Source organism: Bombyx mori, chromosome 9 (genome assembly GCF_030269925.1).
Source record: "Bombyx mori chromosome 9, ASM3026992v2".
Classification (NCBI taxonomy): Eukaryota; Metazoa; Arthropoda; class Insecta; order Lepidoptera; family Bombycidae; genus Bombyx; species Bombyx mori.
In genome coordinates this window covers 10,335,982-10,357,427 of record NC_085115.1, presented here as the reverse complement: position 1 = coordinate 10,357,427, position 21,446 = coordinate 10,335,982, and the positions used below count along the sequence as shown (strand labels likewise).

Genomic DNA, 21,446 nt, shown 5'->3' with positions numbered 1-21,446 from the left:
AGGAGGGGTGAGAGGACAGAGCCTTGCGGGACTCCAGCTGTGAGAGGTCGTGGGGAGGAGCGGGTTCCCTCGACTCGATATCGAAAAGAGCGGTTCGACAAGAAGTCCCGTATGATGAGCACGAGACTATCCGGCACGCCCATGTTGAATAGTTTGAAAATCAAACCATTGTGCCAGACTTTGTCGAACGCTTTTGCGACGTCGAAGAAGAGAGCTCCCGTGTATAACGGTTTTAGTCGATTAAGCCCCACAAGAATGTGCTCCGTGAGGCGGTGCACCTGTTGAACGCATGAGTGATTTGTACGGAATCCGAATTGTTCATCGATGAGAATGCCCTTGGATGAGACGAAGTCTCTGAGGCGTTTGTAGAGCAGACGCTCATACAGTTTGCCTAGAGACATGAGGAGGCTAATCGGGCGGTAGCTCGTCGGATGATTTTTTGGTTTACCGGGTTTATGTATGCCGATAACGTCCGCTTCTTTCCACACCGCGGGAAAGATACAGTTCGCCATAGCGGCATTGAAAATAGATGCCAACATCACGATGAGTTGGACGGGTAGAAGTTTAATAACGCGGTTAGATATACCGTCGGAACCGGGAGCCTTGCGAGGACGTAGGTCTTTGATCAAGTCTTTAACTTCTATCGGGGTGACGGTTGGTAACGCATCCGATGGTGGCAAGGAGGCTCTGCGTTCTACCTCACTGTCTACTAATTCTACATGAACAGGGTCCACGGATTGAGTGCTGGGCGTGCACTGGGTTTGCAATGTATCGGCCAGCAGCTCTGCTTTTTCGTCATCATCGAACGCCGCGAGTCGGCCTGAGGGGCCTACGAGGGGGGGCATAGTTACTACCGTATCCGATTTGAGAGTACGAGCTAAGCGGTAGTAAGACCTTTGGGAGGGCGCGAGTCCTTCTAAGAAATCAGACCATCTGGCATCTCGGACTTCGGCGATGCGAGACTTTACGTCGCGTTGTAGGGCACGCATTCGAATACGATTTCCCGCTGTAGGATACCTGTCGTAGGCGCGTATCGAGGCGTTCTTAGCTCTAAGGAGTTCCCTAATATCGTCGGACAATTTGAAGCGGTGAAGGAAGTCCTCCGCTACAACTTGTTTCGATGACCTATCTAATGTCGAGGTGATGTGTGACGTTAAGATGTCTATGGCTTCAGCGGTATCCTGAGGAGACGGGATAGAGTCCGGGTTAAACGGGAGCGATGGTGGATCAGATTCAGCCAGGCTGATGCCCAGCGTGTGCCAATCCACCACAGTCCTCGTGACGGGAACGGAATCGGGAGCGCGACCGAGCTTCATAACGACGGGACGGTGGTCTGAATCTAACTCTGAAACTACTTCGATCGAGTGTAAGCGCAGAGTTACGTTTTTTAATAACGCTATGTCGAGTATATCCGGGCGATGCGCGATATTTAGCGGGTAGTGAGTCGGGGTTAGCGGAGCGACGATATCGAAGGCGAGATCATCGACTAACGCGTCAAGCCGCCTGCCATTCGGGGTTGTGGTGTGTGAGTTCCACCTGATGTGTTTACAATTTAGGTCGCCCGCCAGAATGACAGAGCTCCCCATACCGAGCAGCGCCTCGATATCACTGCTTAGAACGATCTTATCCGGTGGAAGATAAACGGACGCGATAACGATCGGCGCGTGTCCCGTCAGTGAGATTCGGCACACTGATGCTTCGATATTAGCGAGCGCGGGAGGATCGAGCGGGACGCAATGCAGGGCTCTTCTATAGTAAATGACGGTACCACCACCACGGGCAGAGAGCCTGTCGTTCCTGACCATGTTATAGTTCGCGATTTTAGGGTCACGGCGCGCGGGCTTAAGTAGGGTCTCCTGCACTAAAAAGATATCAATTTGATGGTCACGCAAAAAGTCAGAAACCTGATCACGTTGATTTGCGAGACCGTAAGCGTTAAAAAATCCTATCGTTACGGATAGGGGCTTTATTCTACTTATATACGCCATTGATTACCGGCGGAGTGAGGGGAGGACGTACGTATTTAATGACGCGTATACGTCGGCGTATTCCTGCACAACGGCGATAAAGTGTTGTGCAGTGGAGGCAGCGCGAATGGCGTCGCCCAAAGCGTTAACGCGCTCAAAGTTGATCGACTGAAAGAAGTCGATCGCTAAAGCGAGATTTTCGGACGCGGTCGGAGGGCAAGTCGCGGGAGAGGGACGAGTCGCGGGGGCGGGACGAATCGCGGAGGAGGGAGTTGTAGCCGTGTTCGTGTACGGCAGCGGTTTTGCCCAGGCCGAGACACTGGGCACCGCCGCCGGAACGAACGCTGGCTTAGCCTGCGACGCAGAGGGTGCCGAGGCTTTGATGTCTGGGCCGGAAGCTCGGAGGCGGTTTTGGCGGGCGACGCGGCGATTTATTTTAGGGGCTCGGGGGCAACCACGGTAATTCGCGGGGTGACCCTGTGTTCGACACAGGACGCAGCTAGGCGGTTCCGTCGCGGTTTTTTGGTCGCGAGCGCAGAGGGCCGTGGCGTGATCGCCCAAACACTTAACACATCGGGGGCGCGCGTGACAGTTACGGGAAGAGTGCCCGTACAATTGACAGTTATGGCACTGGCTAGGAGTGCCTTTTTTATGGGGGGCTTCGATGGCGATACCGGAGAGCCTACAGACGGTCTGTGTGTTGAAGATTTTCTTACCCTCGGGGGTAGGCTGGAGGGTGACTAGAACCATATTATATGGCTCCCTACCGCGACCGGTGTGCATACGGTGCACAGAATTCACTGGAAAGCCCTGTTCTAACAGATCGGCCTTGACGAGCTCTACATCTAACTCTTTAGGGATTCCGCGTATTACAACGCGGAGTTCGCGCTCCTCCTGGAGCGTATAAGTATGGAAACTTATACGTTCCTTACGGAGGTAAGAAGAGAGGGCCCTATGGTCGTCGGGTGTTTGAACCTTAATTTGAATGCCGTTCGCGAGGTTACGGGCATTCGTGAAATTTATATTTTTGGCCTTAAGGGCCAGGCAAACTCGATCCCAAGCTGCCTTCTCCTGAAGGATAACCGGGGGAGGGGTCTGGGTTTTATTTTGTGCCACCGGACGCGGCGACGGAGTGGCACGGGCTGGGGGCGCAACGGGAGTCTGAGGGCGGGGGCGCGACGCGTTCACGGCTTTGCTAATTTTAGCGGCCGCGGGAGCTCGAGACTCCGCGGCACGCTTCTTACCCTTCTGTACCAGGGTGAATCCATCCGTCGATGAGGCGGGGGCGAGGTCGACCTCCATGTCCGAGTCAGAGTCGGAGCACGAGGAGGCGGGTGCAGGCGACCTACGAGCAAGTGTAGGTGTTTTAGAGGGCGCGACGGAGGCCGCGGATGATCGCTCAGCTGAAACGATGGTCACGGCGGACGACGCAGCAGCTTTTCTCGCCAGTATAGGCGACACGGGAGCGGCAGGCACGACAGAGGCTGCGGTGCTCAATGCAGAAGCTCTGCACGCAGGTACAGGCGACGCAGGAGCAGCGAGCGCGGCGGAGTCCTCGAGAGGGCTCGCAGTGTGATTGGCCTTGAAGGCCAGAAACTCCGAGGCGAGCTGTGGGTGGCGAAGTCGGAGGAATTCCGCGAATACAGCGTCCATGATCGCTGAGTACCCAGGTGGGGCGGCCCCGGGTCTTGAAAACACTCGCCTTGCGGCGAGGCCCCAACTTCTCGGACCTGAGCGGTTCTATTGAACACGGTGGCAATGCGGCGCGATTACTACAGGACAAAGAAAAAGCACAACAAAACAGAAATTACGAAAAGAAACAAAACAAATAAATACTTGCAGGAAACCACTTTGTCGGCAAATGTTCCACGAACACAAAAATAACTAAAACAAAACAAATAAAAGCTTCCAGGAAACACACTTGGTCGGCAGATGTATCACGAACACAGGCCGCGCGAACAATGGCCGGGCTAACAAAAGCCGGGCGAACAAAGACCGGGCGATCGAGTGGACGATGAGCACGTCCGCACGTGACGGGTGCCTCTATCGGAATGACCTTACATCGTGTTTGTAGTAGCCTAATATGAGATATTTTACCAAATCCCAATTAAGCCGCAAGAAGGATGTCTTATCCTAATACCATAATTACCATAATGTAAGAATAGGGGATGGTACAAAACAACTAGTGATGCACAATAATAACACTAGTATTGTACTACCAGAACTAATTTGTCACCTTTATTGAATGCATATTCCAAAAATGCAAAATTATAATTTGCGTATTTACTGGTGATAAGACGTCTTGTGTGTCCGCACGGGTAGGTACTACATCACTGCCTATTTCTGCCGTAATGCGTTTCGGTTTGAAGGGCGGGGCAGCCGTTGTAACTATACTAATACCTTAGAACTTCTCAAGGTGGGTGGCGCATTTGCGTTGTAAATGTCTAGGGCTCCAGTAATCACTTAACACCAGGTGGGCTGTGAGCTATCCTACTACCTATCTAGGCAATAAAAAAATTACTGCCTATCTAGGCAATAAAAAAAATACTAATAAAATACAGGATCGGTCTCCGGCAAAATCGGATAATCAACAATTCTAGTTTTACAGATAGTTCGAAACATATTCCAAGCGAAAGAAATTAGGAGAATTGCTCTAGATGTTACCGTCATCATTACTATATTGTAAAATAATTCAAAAAGCGTTGAGAAGTCAAGAAATCAATGATCTGGCATGTGGACACGATCTGTTTACATTAGATTATATGATATTTATAGACGGGCCATTTCATTTAACAACAAGACAAGTTGTGGCCGCTGGATTGTTTAATGGGTTGAGAGTTTTATAGAATATGATCTTGTTGATTTTTGAAATGGACAAGCTTGGAAGGGAGTGACTATATGTACCTAATCAATATTGTATCTTAATAAAGTTTTTGGTAATCGAAAGATAAAGAGAAACACATAGGTGACAACAGGTATTCTTTGGGCCTAAAGTTAACATTTAGTCACTGGTTTCCAAATTTTACTAAATTACCCTCTTATTGTAGCGTAAAAGTCGTTCGATCGAGCATAATCAGAGACAAATGCAATGTATGCAAATGCATATGTATGCAAATACATAATCCAATACTAGTTTAGGCTTTCAATCCATGAGCACTAGGAATTAGCCTAGCCGTATATAACCGTTTCGGTCTGGTAAGTATCTTAGTGCTTAGTTCGAGTTTCTTAACGTTCTCGATAGCGTAAAAGTTAACCCGATTTTGTATGCAGTTGGAACAGCGCCCTAGCGACAAACGTAGGCGAACGATCCCATTCCATACAGTTAACTTTTACGCTATCGAGAACGTTAAAAAACTCGCACTAAGCACACTTATCTCATTCTAACGCGAGTGTTGGAAGAGCATAAATGATTCGTCAAGATTCGAACAGTTTTCAGAGTATAGCAGAAATACTTGGGCGTGCTTAGTAATGACCGAAACAATCAAACTGTTAGAAGAGGGTACAATTTATACATAATCCAATACTAGTTTAGGCTTTCAATCCACGAGCACTAGGAATTAGCCTAGCCGTATATATCCATTTCGGTCTTATCTCATTTTTTTTAAGAGATTTTATGACCTGGTAACTGAGACCTGTAAGTCATGTTTTATTTTTATTTATACTATTCATATTTTTATGAAAAAATGATATTATGGACTGAAATGAAATGAAGATGATTAATTTGAGACACTAATCAACTGGGATGAAATTAAATTAAATGAGTTGAGATGATATAGGATGAATTAAAATCTCAGTAAAATTGTGGTCATTTACTAAGATTTTTTCAGTGGACTTTTTGGAGGATCCCGAGAAGTTACGTCCAGCGGCTTTGTTTCATTTTCCCACATTTGTGCACTTTCAGATATTAAACAGTTAATAAACCACCGTTATTACACATTGAAGCCTGAAGCAACACTAATTAGACAAAATAAAACAAATCAGACAACTTCACTCTTCGCGTTCCCGCCAAAAAGTCCTCTTATCTCATTCTAACGCGAGTGTTGGAAGAGCATAAATGCTTCGTGAAGATGCGAACATTGTGCAGAGTAGAGCAGAAATACTTAGGCGTGCAATATGCTGCCAGTTTTAGTAATGACCGAAACAATCAAACTGTTAGAAGAGGGTACAATTTATACTTTTTTTTTGTAAGAGGGTAGTTAATGATTAGCTGCTTTTCGCATTGTGTGCTGTTTGCGCTTAACAACTGTCGCAATTTCTGAACGCACCGTTTTTTGTATGTAATACGAAGAAAAATATAATAACTTTAAATACCTACTTAATATGTATCGTCATTTTGAGATACTTCACAATTTCATTTTGTTTTAATGAATTTGTGACAAAAAGTTTGCTGAATGAAATATTTATCCCTTTGGAAATTTCAATTTATAATACTGGTAACATTCAAATTTCATGATTTTAATTACCTATGATGGTACAATGTATTTCTAAATGATTATAAGACTGACGGTCAGCACTACACGGCATCGCATTTAAAGGTGTAGTTTGCTCAATTAATAATTCCGCTGTGGTAAATATTTCTGCAGATTTACGAAAGTACCTCCAAAATGATTCGTGGGTTAACGATTTATTGCCTATGCAATTCAACCAATTTGCTCAGCAAAATAGTATATTACTGTAGATTCTTATAAAAAAAAAACGCACGTTATCAAACGAATTTAAGATATTGTAATGTGTATTTATTAAATTTGTGATAGACCGCATTTGATATTATTCTCAATTGACTTGAAATATTATGAAATGAAATATTGAAAAAAAAGGCAGCCAAATAAATACAGTTTTTCATTTTACATTCAACGTTCAATAGCGAATAATTAATTATTTTTTTTTGCCTGAATCAATACCGTCTGTCTGAATACTCCATAATGGAAGTGTTAAACACACTCATAAGTTTATCACCAAATGATGGTTTTGAACTGGAGATTTTGGTTTTATCTGTGAAGTCTTAATGTTATTGAATAACTGATACCAAGGTTTCAATAAAGGAGTTTTAATGCAAAACATAATAATGAAGTAGAATCTTAAAAAACTAGGAAGTTTGTATATCATCCATCTTACTACACACAAAATTCATTATTAATAACTATTAAAGCTAGAAGACTCTAATTGTTTAAATTTTTACTTAAAAAAACCATTCAGAAACTAATATTATCTATGATATAAAAATATCTGTCATAAGTTTCCAATTTTATTAATACATAGGTATTTGGTAACAATTTTACACTAGCACAACTTATCTAAAACTAGATCTTCATAGTATACTATGTATAATAAAGTTTTATAAAACACAATATCTTTTATTTCAATGAGCAATGCTGTTTTTGCGGAATTAACTAGACATTTTAAAAAAAAACTTAGTTTTCTGTGTCGAATTATGAATTAAAATATATTTTCCGAATTATTTATTTACTGCAATAATATTGTGAGCGTTCAGAAATAGAAAAAAAGTTTATAAATATATGCGAATATTTATTTTAATAATTCTTACATACCTTAATTTATTATTATTTTATAACGACGCCATTATATATGGCCATTTTTTTATATATTTCATTAGTAATTTCTTCAGTCAAAAAGCATAAATTAAGGAAATATTATAATACTTTTCTAAAATATGAGACCCTTTCTTTTTTTTTTAACGCAAACGCGTCCATTTACCGGCGGATCGACTTTTGTAGTTTCGCGTTTGACAGAATCGTTGACTGCAAAATGGTTTTGATCCTCCGTAGTAGGTGTCATAATTTCTTGTTTAATTTGGATCGTTTGTAACTCACTCTCGCTGGAACATTCAGTTTTTCTGTAAATTTCAATAGCTTTATTATTTATTTTGTTACTCAATTTATAAGGTCTATACGTTTTATTGTGCGGAAAAAGCCTGTGAGGCTTGGGCTAAGGATTGATTGATTGGTAGAGATTAATTATTTGAAATGAGGCTGGAAAGGATTTAAGCTAATACACGCAAATGGAGCGACAAATGTCTCTATGGTACCCAGGAGATGGGCCTAGAAAATATAGCCATCCAAAAACACAATGAACAGATGACTTGAAGACGGGCAGAGCAGAAGGAGGCCTATGGAAATTCATTATTTATAAATTTCATTTGTTAAAATTTTAGTTTTACTGTTAAATATGTACTAATTTTTGATTAAAAAATATCATTAGTATTATATCTGCTACTAGATCTAGTACCGTACATATTTATTTTAAACTGAAGACATTTAGCTAAGTTAAAATGCTAACGATTTCAAAAGAAATGTTCGCTAATGAAATTTCAATTTTTTTTTTCATTAAGCTGAAAGCTTTGAGAGGCTATTTTAGCGTAACCTTCTTAACTAGTAGGTGAGCTCACGGGGCTCAAACCTGACGACGTTGTTAACACGAACCCTAGCAAGACCCGTGGTTCGCAGAATCTACCACCGCATCGGAAACGCGACCCACTGAGAAGATCCGGCGAGAAAGTCAGTGGGCTGTGTCTATGGGTTAATTTACTCGTCGGTCCCTTCGTTGCAAGCGACGGGTTCGACGGGAACGATGACCGGTGCTTGAAGTACCCAAAAGCACCGTTAGAGGATCGGGAGAATCCGAAATGACGTGTTTTGGGCGACGTCGAATGCTTTCCATTCTGTCCGCAGGATCGGGAATGGAAATTTCAGTAACTATCTAATCTATCTTATATCTTTTTTTTTTTTTTTTATTGCTTAGATGGGTGGACGAGCTCGCAGCCCACCTGGTGTTAAGTGGTTACTGGAGCCCATAGACATCCACAACGTAAATGCGCCACCCACCTTGAGATACAAGTTCTAAGGTCTCAAGTATAGTTACAACGGCTGCCCCACCCTTCAAACCGAAACGCATTACTGCTTCACGGCAGAAATAGGCAGGGTGGTGGTACCCACCCGCGCGGACTCACAAGAGGTCCTACCACCAGTAATTACGCAAATTATAATTTTGCGGGTTTCATTTTTATTACACGATGTTATTCCTTCACCGTGGAAGTCAATCGTTAACATTTGTTGAGTACGTATTTCATTAGAAAAATTGGTACCCGCCTGCGGGATTCGAACGCCGGTGCATCGCTCAACACGAATGCACCGGACGTCTTATCCGTTAGGCCACGACGATTGCAATTTTCTTTGAAACTTACATAGGTTGTTTGGGTAATATTATTGTCTTCTGTAAAATACTATGGGGTATTGGAGATTCTCCGAAATGGGTTTCATACATGTTGTGAGTGTTCATGTGAAGTTCATCATTGAATGGTTCAGTTTTTTTGTGTTCTAAAATCAAATACATTGTTTTTTAAAAAAAAATCAATTACAATACATTTAACTGTATAACTAAACAGAGAAATTTCTACATCTAAATAAATTAATACCTAAAGTTCAATTTATATCGTTGTATTTGTTTGATAAACATAATAGAGTCAGGATAGTCTATTTATGCTGCAAAGAAATCAGACTTTTCAGTCTGAGGGGATGAATTTTTTTTTTTTTTTTTTTTTTTTTTTTTATTGCTCTTGTAGGCAGACGAGCATACGGCCCACCTGATGGTGAGTGGTTACCGTCGCCCATGGACTTCAGCAATGCCAGGGGCAGAGCCAAGCCGCTGCCTACCGCTTAATACTGTTAATGAATAGTTGTTATCCTTTATAACTGGGTTTCAATTCTATGTCTCATTCGCGTTATGTTGTCTGTAGGCTTAAGTAAGCCTGGCGTTAGCTTGTTACTGTGAGCCGTGAATTTGTTCATCTCTCCTTGCTATAAAATAAATATAACAATATTATGGTCAGATATTAACAGAAACAGTAACCAACAGGTACTAAGAAACAAACAACTGGAAAAGTATTCGGGAATAAAAAAATATATTTGTAAAGTGGATAAATTAAAAAATTAGGAATTAAACGTGTTTGCTAAAAGATCAAACAAGAGAATTGAAGATACAAAAGATTTTATTTTAAATATTGATTTGTGACTTTCTCCTGGCTTGTAACTTTTGTCCCCAAAAAGTTAAGAAATTGTTTGTTCCCTTAATTTATTCTCTTAGTGTATTTAAGTTCCTTTTTTGCAGTCACAGCTTGTGAATGTATAATACTAACTCAAGAGGTGACGATTGATTTCTTATTCAATATGACTGCAGTACAGACATAGTTCAGTCATCAGACTTGGAATGATGATAGACTATTGTTCGATATTATTAATTACTAGTTCCTTCATTTTCAGTAAATTGTACAGTTTGACTTTTCCACTACTTAATTTATTTTCTATCTCTACTCTATTAATAGTGCTTCACCCTAGAAAATGCCTTGTGTTCATAAATTTAATGTGAAATGTGAAAATTAAAGTGCAAATTTTTAAATACAACAGTTACAAAGAGAAAAGAGCATAAGCCTGTAATAAATAAACAATTTTTTTAAATTAACCTTAGATTTTTTTATATAATAAATTGTATTAAATATTGCAGTGCACCTTGAAAAATACCTGAAACTCTTAGGTTATTTTGTCCCTGATAGCCCCTTTTGGTATTTACTCACTGTGTTGAATTTCACCAAACTTTGTTTTATATGCAGTCAGCTCTTTATCTTTCTTGTTCAAGGTGTTCCTTAATATTGTTTGACTCGTCCACAGATCATTGATTATCTTCAGTAGGTTTTGAGTAATTTTCTGGAACATCTGTAATTGAATGGTTTAAATTTTCAATAAAAATTGCATCAATACTGATATTTTTTTTTATTGCCTAGATGTGTGGATTAATTCACAGCCCACCTGGTGTTAAGTGGTTACTGGAACCCATAGACATCTACAACGTCAACACACACACGCGCCACACATCTTGAGATATAACTTGTAAGGTCTCAGTATAGTTACAACGGCTGCCCCACTCTTCAAACTGAAACGCATTACTGCTTCACGGCAGAAATAGGCGGGGGGGGGGGGGGGGTGGTACCTACCCGTGTGGACTCACAAGAGGTCCCTACCACCAGTAACAATTATCAAAATTCTCATTTTCTTCTATGATGTCTTTCAGTCACTTTTATCTAGAAGGATCCTAAACAGACTGTAGTCAAGTCTTCGTTAGTAGCCAAAATTCTTCATTGTGGATATTGATCATCAAAAAAATTTCACGAATTAATGTCTTTATTTATGTATCTATCACTCACTGCAAAACTTAAATTAGTCATTAGCCAGATAAAGACAGATCAGATAGTAATATATTATTATAATAAGTTTTATTACATTATAAATATTTTACTTATTTAGAAAAGGAGATACAAAACAGATTCTTTCTATCATACATACCCCTTCATCTGATACTCTGGAAAGTCTACATTTTAATTTAAATGGAAATCCACAAGACATTACTAAAGTTATAGATAAATTCCTCTTTTCATTTTCTTCAAAAACATTAACTTTTTTTAGATTCTCAGGTTGTACCAATAGTTTAATTCCATCCTGCAACAGCTGCGAATCATTTTCGAATTCTATTCCATCATTGCTTTCCTGTGTTGATAAAAGAATTATTATTATTATTTTTAGAGCTATTATTAGCTGTATGTAGCTGTACAATTTTAGTGGAGTTTTAGAATAATACTACTATTGTAATACATATATACTACATAAAATACGATTATTATTTAGTTTTCAAGCATGAATGCGTGATCTCTAAACTTCATTCAGCGGATCAAAATGAGCATTTCAGAGGGATCTATCCGATGATATGTAGGCGAAGTAAAATGTCCCTTAGAAATAAGGTGACACTCTACAAAACTTGCATACGCCCCGTCATGACCTATGCAAGTGTAGTGTTCGCACACGCGGCCCGCATACACTTAAAATCCTTTCAAATCATTCAATCCCGTTTTTGCAGGATAGCCGTCGGGGCCCCGTGGTTCGTCAGGAATGTCGACCTCCATGACGACCTGGACTTAGAGTCCATCAGTAAGTATCTGCAGTCGGCGTTCATGCGCCACTTCGATAAAGCGGCACGACACGAGAACCCTCTCATCGTGGCCGCCGGTAACTACATTCCCGATCCTGCGGACAGAATGGAAAGCAGTCGACGTCGCCCAAAACACGTCATCTCGGATCCTCCCGATCCACTAACGGTGCTTTTAGGTACTTCAAGCACCGGTCACCGTTCTCGTCGAACCCGTCGCTTGCGACGAAGGGCTCGACGAGTAAATTAACTCTCAGACACAGCCCACTGAGTTTCTCGCCGGATCTTCTCAGTGGGTCGCGTTTCCGATCCGGTGGTAGATTCTGCGAAGCACGACTCTTGCTAGGGTTCGTGTTAGCAACATCGTCAGGTTTGAGCCCCGTGAGCTCACCTACTAAAGTTAGGGTTACGCTGAAATAGCCGCTAGGGCTATCAGCTTAGGTAGGAAAAAAAAAAATAATTCAGAGGGAAAGTAATTTTGTTCTGTTTTCTTAAAATTTTAATTATGTTAGAATTTAATACAAATTAAAGTAAGCTCTAACTGTTTCTGTACTTTGGTTACCTTTAGTTGCGTGAGAAAAGTTCTTTCAGTGAAATAAACATGCCATAAATAGATAAAATCTGTAATGAAGATTTCATATCCATTTTCTTTGTTGAATTGAATAGCATAGGCTGTTGGTGACTCCTGCAGTAATTTCCACATTATCGACAGTTAATATTTAATAAGCTGTAATCGTTGTAAAATTTGTACCATTGTTAAATCGTTTTTTTTTTTTTTTTTTTTTTCTCCCATTTCTTGGCCTGCACGGTTTGTGCGTCAGCCACGCAAAAAGGTTAGGAAGTGTGTTAATGGATTTATTTTTTGGATTTGAAATTGAAACGGAATTTGGAAAAAGGATCAGGTATATATATTATATAAACTAAGTACATAAATGGTTACAATTTTATATTATTATGAAAAATGAAACTAGCTAATATTCTATATACATCAATATTGATATTAGATAAAAGGATAGAAATTGAAGTAGGAAAAGGAATTTTAATGGACAAAAGTGAGGAAATAAAAGCGGAACGGTCATTTCGAGGACAGGCAAAGAATATATGATTAAAATGCCCAACGTCATTGCCACACTCACATATATCGCTAGGCAAAAGGTTAAGCCTTGCCAAATGCAAGGGAATGCATGCATGGCCCAGCCTCATGCGAATAAGGGTCGATGTGATAGCTTTACCAAACGTCAGATTTGAAAACCACGGTTTAGGAGGTATATCCACCTGGATCGTGCTGTAATATCGACCTTTAGTCTGACTTGAAGAACGCCAAATGTGAGTCCAAGAATTCAATAACTGGAATTTAGGAAGCAGAGCTAAATCACAACAAAAGTTTTTGTACGGAACCAAATCTCCATCATTGACCGCAGCTTTGGCAAGGCTATCGGCCTTGGCATTGCCAAAGATACCCGAGTGCCCCGGAATCCAAGCAAAGGAAACTGTGTAATTTTTGATGCAACATTGATACAATAAATCACGACATGCAATAATCACAGGATGATTATTTCGGTTACTGTTAAAAGGAAAACGTTCCAAGGCTTGGAGTGCACTTTTAGCGTCAGTTAAAATTATTGACTTTTTAAGCTTCATCATTAAAATGTACTCCAGAGACTTCAGAAGACCAAAACATTCTCCAGTAAATACTGAAGTCTCTGGAGGCAATTTTATTTTCTGAACAATGCCAAACTGTTGATGGAAAATGCCGACCCCCACACACTCCTCGGGACCGGGTTTGGAGGAATCGCTAAAAATTAAATGACAATTTTTCCATCGGCTGTCACTGTCAATAATATCAACAAATTTGGCATTGATAGAAAGATCTTGTTTACTTAGGCCGAAATCAAACATAATAGATGGATTTAAAGTTAGGGCATCATAGTTAACACAAAATATTGGAAGGAATTGTGATCTATGTGTAGGAGCTTGAAGAGCTAAGTACTTTTGGAGACTAACAATAAGGCATGGCGGCGATTTATGAGCCCAGTACGGATAATCCATACATTCCAGCAGAGACCGTAACTTAGTGTAAAGAGGATGATTATAAACTTGGAATGCTCTAAATAGAAACCGGTCACAAAGAAATTGTCGTCTGAGGTGCAGGGGGGCTTCAGAACATTCGACCTGCAAAGCGTTAATAGGGCTCGAACGCATAGCCCCAGCAATTATTCTCAGAGCCTTAGACTGGATAATGTCTAACTTATGGAGAGCTACTGCATTACAGGGTTCAAGTATAAATGTTCCATAGTCCAAAATACTCCTTATTAGGGCATTATACAAAAGCTTTAGAGAGAAAGGGTGGGCTCCCCACCAAACTCCAGAGAGGCAACGCAATATATTTAGAATCTTCTCACATTTATCACTTATATAGTAGCAATGAGGGCTTCCTGTAAGTCTTGAGTCTAAAATTACCCCAAGAAATGTTGCTTCACTTTTAACAGGAACTCTAATGTTATTATAAAATACAGACACTGATGGAGGAAGCCTCATACGTGAAAATAAGACTATAATACTTTTAGGAACTGAAAGGCTTAGAGAGTTATTGTCAAGCCAAACTTTTAGCAACTTAAGAGAATATGTGACAGTATCAGACATGTTGTCAATAGAATCACCAGAGACATAGAGGAGTAAATCATCTGCATATTGGAGTGTGTTAACTTTACCCCTAAGGGAGGTTTCCAGATCATGAGAATATATATTGTAAAGTAAGGGACTTAAAACGGAGCCCTGGGGTAAACCTTTCCAGACAATACGGGATTGATAAGAGTCTTCTGATATTACTTTAAGCATTCTACCAGAGAGAAGATTGATTATGAAACTTATGAAAATTTGTGGGATATTCAAATTAATCATTTTTTGTTTCAGAACCGAAAGGTTGACATTATCATAGGCTGCAGACACATCTAAGAATGCTGCTAACACAGACTTATTGTATGAAAATGCCAATCTTATGTCTGTCATAAAAATGCTGAGACTATCCATCGTACTCCTACCTTTCCTAAATCCAAACTGGTTAGGAGATAGTAACCCTTTACTCTCAATAAACCATTCTAGTCTATTTTTAACTAGATGTTCGCAAATTTTGGAAATCACTGAAGCTAATGCAATTGGTCTGTATGATGATGGATCATTAATGGGTTTGTTGGGCTTATGTATTGGGATAATTTCATGGATTTTCCATGATGGAGGAATATTACCTGATGTTAAGATTGAATTAATTAAACTGAGAAAATAAGAAAGGCAGGAGTCGTTCAGGTTTTGAAGAAAAGAATATGGAATTCCATCACAACCCGGGGCTGAGTCCCTAAGCCTTGAAAGAACCCCTTTGAGTTCTGAAAGGCTAAAGGAAATGAATGAATCGCTACTATCATGCTGGGAGAGGAGAGAAGGCTGTGAGTCAGAAGAAATATTATCTATAGATGGGACAAATGGTGGAGCTAATTTGTCAAGAAACAAATCAACTGTACTACTATCCATGAAAGGAGACCTTGGAGGTTTGAAAGCAGATCTGAATCTACGAATATTTTGCCAAACTTGAGATGGAGAAATTTCTGGTGAAATTGAGGCACAAAAAGATTTCCAGCTATTGAATCTTTTTTGTTTTAATAATTTACGAGTTTTAGTTATAAGATTACTAAGAATATTAAAATTTTGTGTTGTAGAATTTTCTCTGTAATTTTCTTCAGCTATCTTTCTCTCAGCTATCGCAGCAGAACACTCACTGTCCCACCAAGGAGGTGATGGAATATACCCATTTCCACTATTGTTTTTTATAGGAAAGACTTCCTCAGCAGCTTGTAGTAGGGCCCGTGTAAAAGCTTCAGCACAAAGATGATTACTGCTGTCATTTAGTGGAGGTATGGTTGATAAATTTTGTTGAACTTTATCTCCAAATAATGACCAGTTGGCATCCTTAAGTCTATATTTTAGCCGGGGAGGGGCCTTTGATGTCTTTTCACCAATTTTTTGAGGAAATGATACCATTAGTGGAAAGTGATCGCTTCCATATGAAGACGATAGAGGCCACCAGTTTAATGTAGGAGCAAGTGAGGGACTACAAAGGGTAAGATCTGGTGCACTAATACCCTCATGGGGCTGTGTTCTTCTAGTAGGACAACCAGAGTTTAAAAGACATAAATTATTATCATCTAAGATGTCTAAGATTCTAGCCCCATAATGATCAGACTTAGAACTTCCCCACATAGAATGTTGTGCATTGAAATCTCCCATAACCAAAATAGGGCGCGGGAGGGAAGATAGGATGCTACGAATATCGTCAAAGACTTCATTGGAAGGGTGAGGTATATACATATTTACAAAACAGATATTATTTACACTAGCAGCAATAATAGAAAATTTATCGCTGTGATTAGGGATGGGTAAGTGGACAAAGGGCACACCTCCCCTAAGAATTAGTGCCACTCCACCATACCCATCTGTTCTGTCTTCTCTAAGACAGACATGTCCTGGAATTCTAAAATTGAATCCAGGACGAAGCCAAGTCTCTTGAAGAGAGACTGCAAATGGTTTGTAACTATTCAATAAAAAAATTAAGTCACTTTTTTTACTATTAATACTCCGGCAATTCCATTGAATCACCAGAGACTGGTTTCGTGGATGGTCCTGACTGTCCATTAGTTAAAAAAGTTTTTGAAGAAACGGCATCGTTGGACGGTATTTTAATTATGTTCGATTGTGAAAGGTACTGAATTATAGAAATGATGAGATCCTTTGTTATTATTTCTGACAAATCATTGTAATTTTTGAGACAACCTGTAGAAAAGGAAGGAATGTTGCTGTAATCTTGGATAAGCTCTGCATGCGCTTTTTGATCATATCCCTTACTAGAATTTCTGGGACGAGCTTTGGGTTTCAAGAATACTGTTTTCTTATATGATTGAGTCGGACTCTTAAAAGGGCTTGTTAAATTATAGGGGCTTGAATAAGTCATAGTTGGACCCGAAGGGGCTGATGAAGCAGAAGCAACAATGTCAGCATAAGATTTTGAAACTGGTGGATAGACTTTACTTGCTTCTGAATAGGATATAGAGTTTCTAGCCATTGTTTCTTTTATAGCTTTCTGCCTAGCATACTCCGGGCATTTTTTGTCTGTTGCGAAATGGGAACCAGAACATAAAATACACACAGCATCATCTCTTTCCGTCTCGCAACTTATACCTGAATGATTGTCACCACATTTGTAACACCTTGGAGTGCCTCTGCATTGCATTTTGGTGTGACCAAAACGGCAGCAATTAAAGCATTGCAGCGTGGGGTAAATATAAAGCTCTACAGGTAGGGAGTTAAAACACATAAAGACCCTGGGAGGTAACACCTTCCCATCAAAGGTCAAAACTACGGTCTCAGTTGGAACAAACTTGGGTGTCTCGCCGTCATAAACCTTTCTGTTTAGTCTCCGAACTTTCAGAATGCTTCCACAGTTCTGCGGAAGCTCTATATTTTCTATAACATCTTTCTCGTCCCAGTCACATGGAACACCTCTCACTATTCCCATGCGGGTGATAGTGAAGGCCGGAATAAAAGCTTTATATTTATTATCATCAAGAGATTTGTGATTTAGAAATGAGTTAGCCTCCTGAAATGTTTTAAATTGAAATGACAACCTATTCCTTCCAATTTTTTTTATGCTTCCCTCTACAATGCTTTTTATTGAATTTTTTTTTAGAAAGAATCGAAATTGTACTGGATGAATAGATCCGGTTTGATTAGGTTGTAAAATTTTTTGAATATGTACATCATAAGGCGCAGGGTCTGACGCCTGGTAAAGCAGCCTAGCAGTGCGAGGGTTACTCGTAATGTTTTTAGAGTTAGCAACCTCATCATGATGGATTTCAGTGATTTTATCATCTGACTCAAGTACTTTAGGTATAACATTATCCTTTATATCATTAGGGGAAAGTTGGCAATCTGGTAGATCTGTATGTTTGTGATTCCTTCTCTTTTTTTGGTTTCTAGTTGATATTCTCTTTCTTTTAACGGATTTAATGTTTTCCGAACAGTCTGTATCTATAATGGAACCTTCCGTTTCCATTCCCGAAGCATCTATTGTAACTACATGAGACACCTGGAGGGATGTCCCTCCAGGGTCTTCGGGCTCCAACATGGAGGCCAAGAAAAAAATACTATTTACATATAATACAATAAGATGACTTACCAGGCGAAGAAAACAAACTAAAACTATAAATAATCAATACTACTAATATATATATACACTTTACAACTTAACTGATCCTGTAATATTAAATTAATTTAATTTTCAAAAGTTTAGCCAAAAAAAGACGCCCGCTTAATTCAACACTTCCCGCGCTTTTCAATCGTTTTTATTTCATTTTGTATTCATAGTCCAGTTCACGTTCACACTAATTTTATGATATTGACTTAAGTGACATTGACAGTAGGTTTTTTTTAAAGGGGTTTTATAGCCTCGTAATTAGAACTTTTAAGTCATGTATTATTTTAATTTATATTCTTATTCTTATGAAAAATGATAATATGGAGTGAAATAAAATGAAATGAGATGAGATACAATATTAAAATAATAGATTTTTAAAGTTACTGTTTTATGTTAATGGACATTTTTGACACGCAGTTTATGTATAGTTGGCAATAAATTCTAAATTAAATTTATTCTAAAAACGTAATTCCATTTTTAAATGCCGTGATTTGCGAAGTTCATATTAACTTAATATTTAAGTATCATTAAGTGTTTTGCTTTAACTTCAATTTTATCTTTTTCGTCAATACGGACACAAAAAAAATACATGTAAAGAAGTAATACGAGTTCTGGGAGCAATGCCGCACATTGACATGTATGAAGTGAGCATTTTAATGCACTATTCATTCTTGGTTTGAACGCTTCAGTCATGAAGATTTTGAACTAAAAAATGAACTCCGTGGTCGCTCGAAAAACAATGACAAATTAAAGGTGATAGTGGAAACTGACGATACTCAATTGGACGATACTATGCTGGGTTAGTAGCAGCCTTCAACGCTAGCATCAAAACAATACTAATCCATTTGCGTCAAATTGTTAAAGAAAAAAAAACTTTATAAGTGGGTTCCGTATGAACTGAACGATCGCCAGCGTGACGAAAGCGTTAAGGTTGTGTTGTGTTGCATAACAGATACAGAAACAAAAGGGATTTTGAACCGGGATAAAAAATGGATTCTTTTTGGTTAGGTCTTGGTTCTCATTATGCTTAAAGACAATGGTAGTCAACAATTTGGCATTGTTAACGTTCATGAGTGACGGCAAACACAGTTGGGTTGTATGCTCGTTTGCCTACAAAGTCAATAAATAAACAATAACAACAAATAAGTCAATAAAGTCAATAATTATACAATAACAACAACTTAAACGATAACTTACCCATAAAAAAGTCATGCTCACTGTTTAGTAATATAATGTCTATTATGTAATTCATCACAGCTTCGTTTAAATAGCACCAGCATTATTGCCGATGTGTACTGTGAGGATCTGGACACAATAGAGAAATTCGTGATTCTCCAGCCAGCCTGGTTTAATCACTCGTTCCCATACATGACAACGCTAGTCCTTATCCGGTACAAAAGACAGTCCCTGAGATTTAAAAGTTAGGATTGGAAGTTTTGCGTCATTCATCGTAATTACCAGACCTTGCGCCGACAGACTTCTATCTACTGTTTCCAAAGTTTGGACAACTTGGGTAGGAAAAAACTTCAATACCCGAGAAGTAAAAAATGCCTTTCAAGAGTTTATTGGGTCCCATACCTACGTATGACTTCTTCAAGAACAGCATTGAAAAATTATCTCGCGTTGATACTTTTTTTTTTTTTTTTTTTTTTTTTTTTTTTTTTTTTTTTTTTTTTTATTGAATGATTACTGGTGGCCCGGAGGCCTTTCCAGTTTCACCAGGACAGGTGGGCGAGCAAAGGCTCAGCCAGGAGGGGTGGGATTTGCTAACAGCTGCCCGAGCGCCTCCGAAGGAGACCTAACAACTCAAGAGTAGCTGCTTCGCGAATGAATCTACTACCAGATCGGAATCGCGACCCGCTGAGAAGATCCGGCGAGAAACTCAGCGGGCTGATGCATGGGTTAGGTTGTACGTCGACCTCTTTGTCGAGTTCGACGAGTACGGTTACCGGGGTCCCTAAGCCTGCCCCTAGTATTAGAGCTGAAGGCATCTAATGCAAAGGTTATTGGATCTGATGGATCCGTAAGGAAGTGTCTAGGGCGTCGACGGTGACTGGCTCCTGCATGATCAGGATTCGGGGAGTAGTCAGCGGCGGCAACGATAAGGCGATTATCATGACGCATAGCCTTATCGAAGTATCGTTCCGACGCTGACTTCATGTATTTCCGAATTGATTCGAGGCCCAGGTCGTCGTGTAGGTCAACGTTCCTCACGAACCACGGAGCCCCGACAGCTAACCTGCAAAAGCGGGATTGTAGGGATTGGAGGGTGTCTATGTGTGTGCGGGCCGCGTGAGCGAACACCACACTCGCATAAGTCATGACGGGCCTTATGCAAGTTTTGTAAAGTGTCACCTTGTTCCGAAGGGACATTTTACTCCGCTTACAGATCATGGGGTAGAGTCTACCGAGAATAAACGCGGCACGGTCACGGACTGATTTTATATGCGGGCGGAATGTCATCGATGCATCCAGGGTAACGCCCAGGTACTTGACCTTCCTGGCCCAGGGTATGGGTTGTCTAAAGAGAGTAATCGGGGGTGTGAGATTCCTCCTCCTAATCCGGGAGGAAATCCGTGTGGAGCTTCCCCTCTGAAATAGCACCGCAGTACTTTTCGCTGGGTTGATGTCTATGCGCCATTTTCGGAACCACTGTCCTAGGGCTAGGGCTGCGCTCTGAAGCTTCTTCGCGATTAGGGACTTATTTCTACTAGAATAGTAAACAGTCGTGTCGTCGGCGAATAAAGCTAAATGGGTCGGCGGCGACCGGGGAATATCGTTGACGAATAAGCTAAATAGGAGGGGTGAGAGGACAGAGCCTTGCGGGACTCCAGCTGTGAGAGGTCGTGGGGAGGAGCGGGTTCCCTCGACTCGATATCGAAAAGAGCGGTTCGACAAGAAGTCCCGTATGATGAGCACGAGACTATCTGGCACGCCCATGTTGAATAGTTTGAAAATCAAACCATTGTGCCAGACTTTGTCGAACGCTTTTGCGACGTCGAAGAAGAGAGCTCCCGTGTATAACGGTTTTGGTCGATTAAGCCCCACAAGAATGTGCTCCGTGAGGCGGTGCACCTGTTGAACGCATGAGTGATTTGTACGGAATCCGAATTGTTCATCGATAAGAATGCCCTTGGATGAGACGAAGTCTCTGAGGCGTTTGTAGAGCAGACGCTCATACAGTTTGCCTAGAGACATGAGGAGGCTAATCGGGCGGTAGCTCGTCGGATGATTTTTTGGTTTACCGG

General features: G+C 40.4%; 1 protein-coding gene and 1 long non-coding RNA gene across 5 annotated transcripts; one reads left to right on the top strand and one right to left on the bottom strand.

Moving 5' to 3' along the window:
* Positions 1–1,806: 1,806 nt before the first annotated feature.
* On the bottom strand, positions 1,807–18,411 carry LOC101738586 (nucleic-acid-binding protein from mobile element jockey). 4 transcript variants are annotated; one of them, XM_038012890.2, is made up of 6 exons: positions 18,349–18,411; positions 12,520–12,726; positions 11,321–11,521; positions 10,555–10,693; positions 9,169–9,301; positions 6,670–7,821 (listed from the first exon to the last, which is right to left on the bottom strand). In XM_038012890.2, exons 2-6 carry the CDS (start codon positions 12,658–12,660, stop codon positions 7,632–7,634), a joined length of 804 nt encoding a protein of 267 aa, XP_037868818.1. In that variant the 5' UTR covers positions 12,661–12,726; positions 18,349–18,411; the 3' UTR covers positions 6,670–7,631. The 4 variants fall into 4 exon arrangements, with proteins under 4 accessions (XP_062526089.1, XP_062526090.1, XP_037868818.1 ...); XM_062670105.1 differs by lacking the exon at positions 18,349–18,411 and having other exon boundaries at positions 1,807–7,821; positions 12,520–12,735; XM_062670107.1 differs by lacking the exon at positions 18,349–18,411 and having other exon boundaries at positions 12,520–12,735.
* LOC134199372 (uncharacterized) lies at positions 14,095–15,669 on the top strand. Its single transcript, XR_009973852.1, has 2 exons — positions 14,095–14,236; positions 14,871–15,669. It is a non-coding gene; the product is annotated as an uncharacterized LOC134199372 (long non-coding RNA).
* Positions 18,412–21,446: the final 3,035 nt, after the last annotated feature.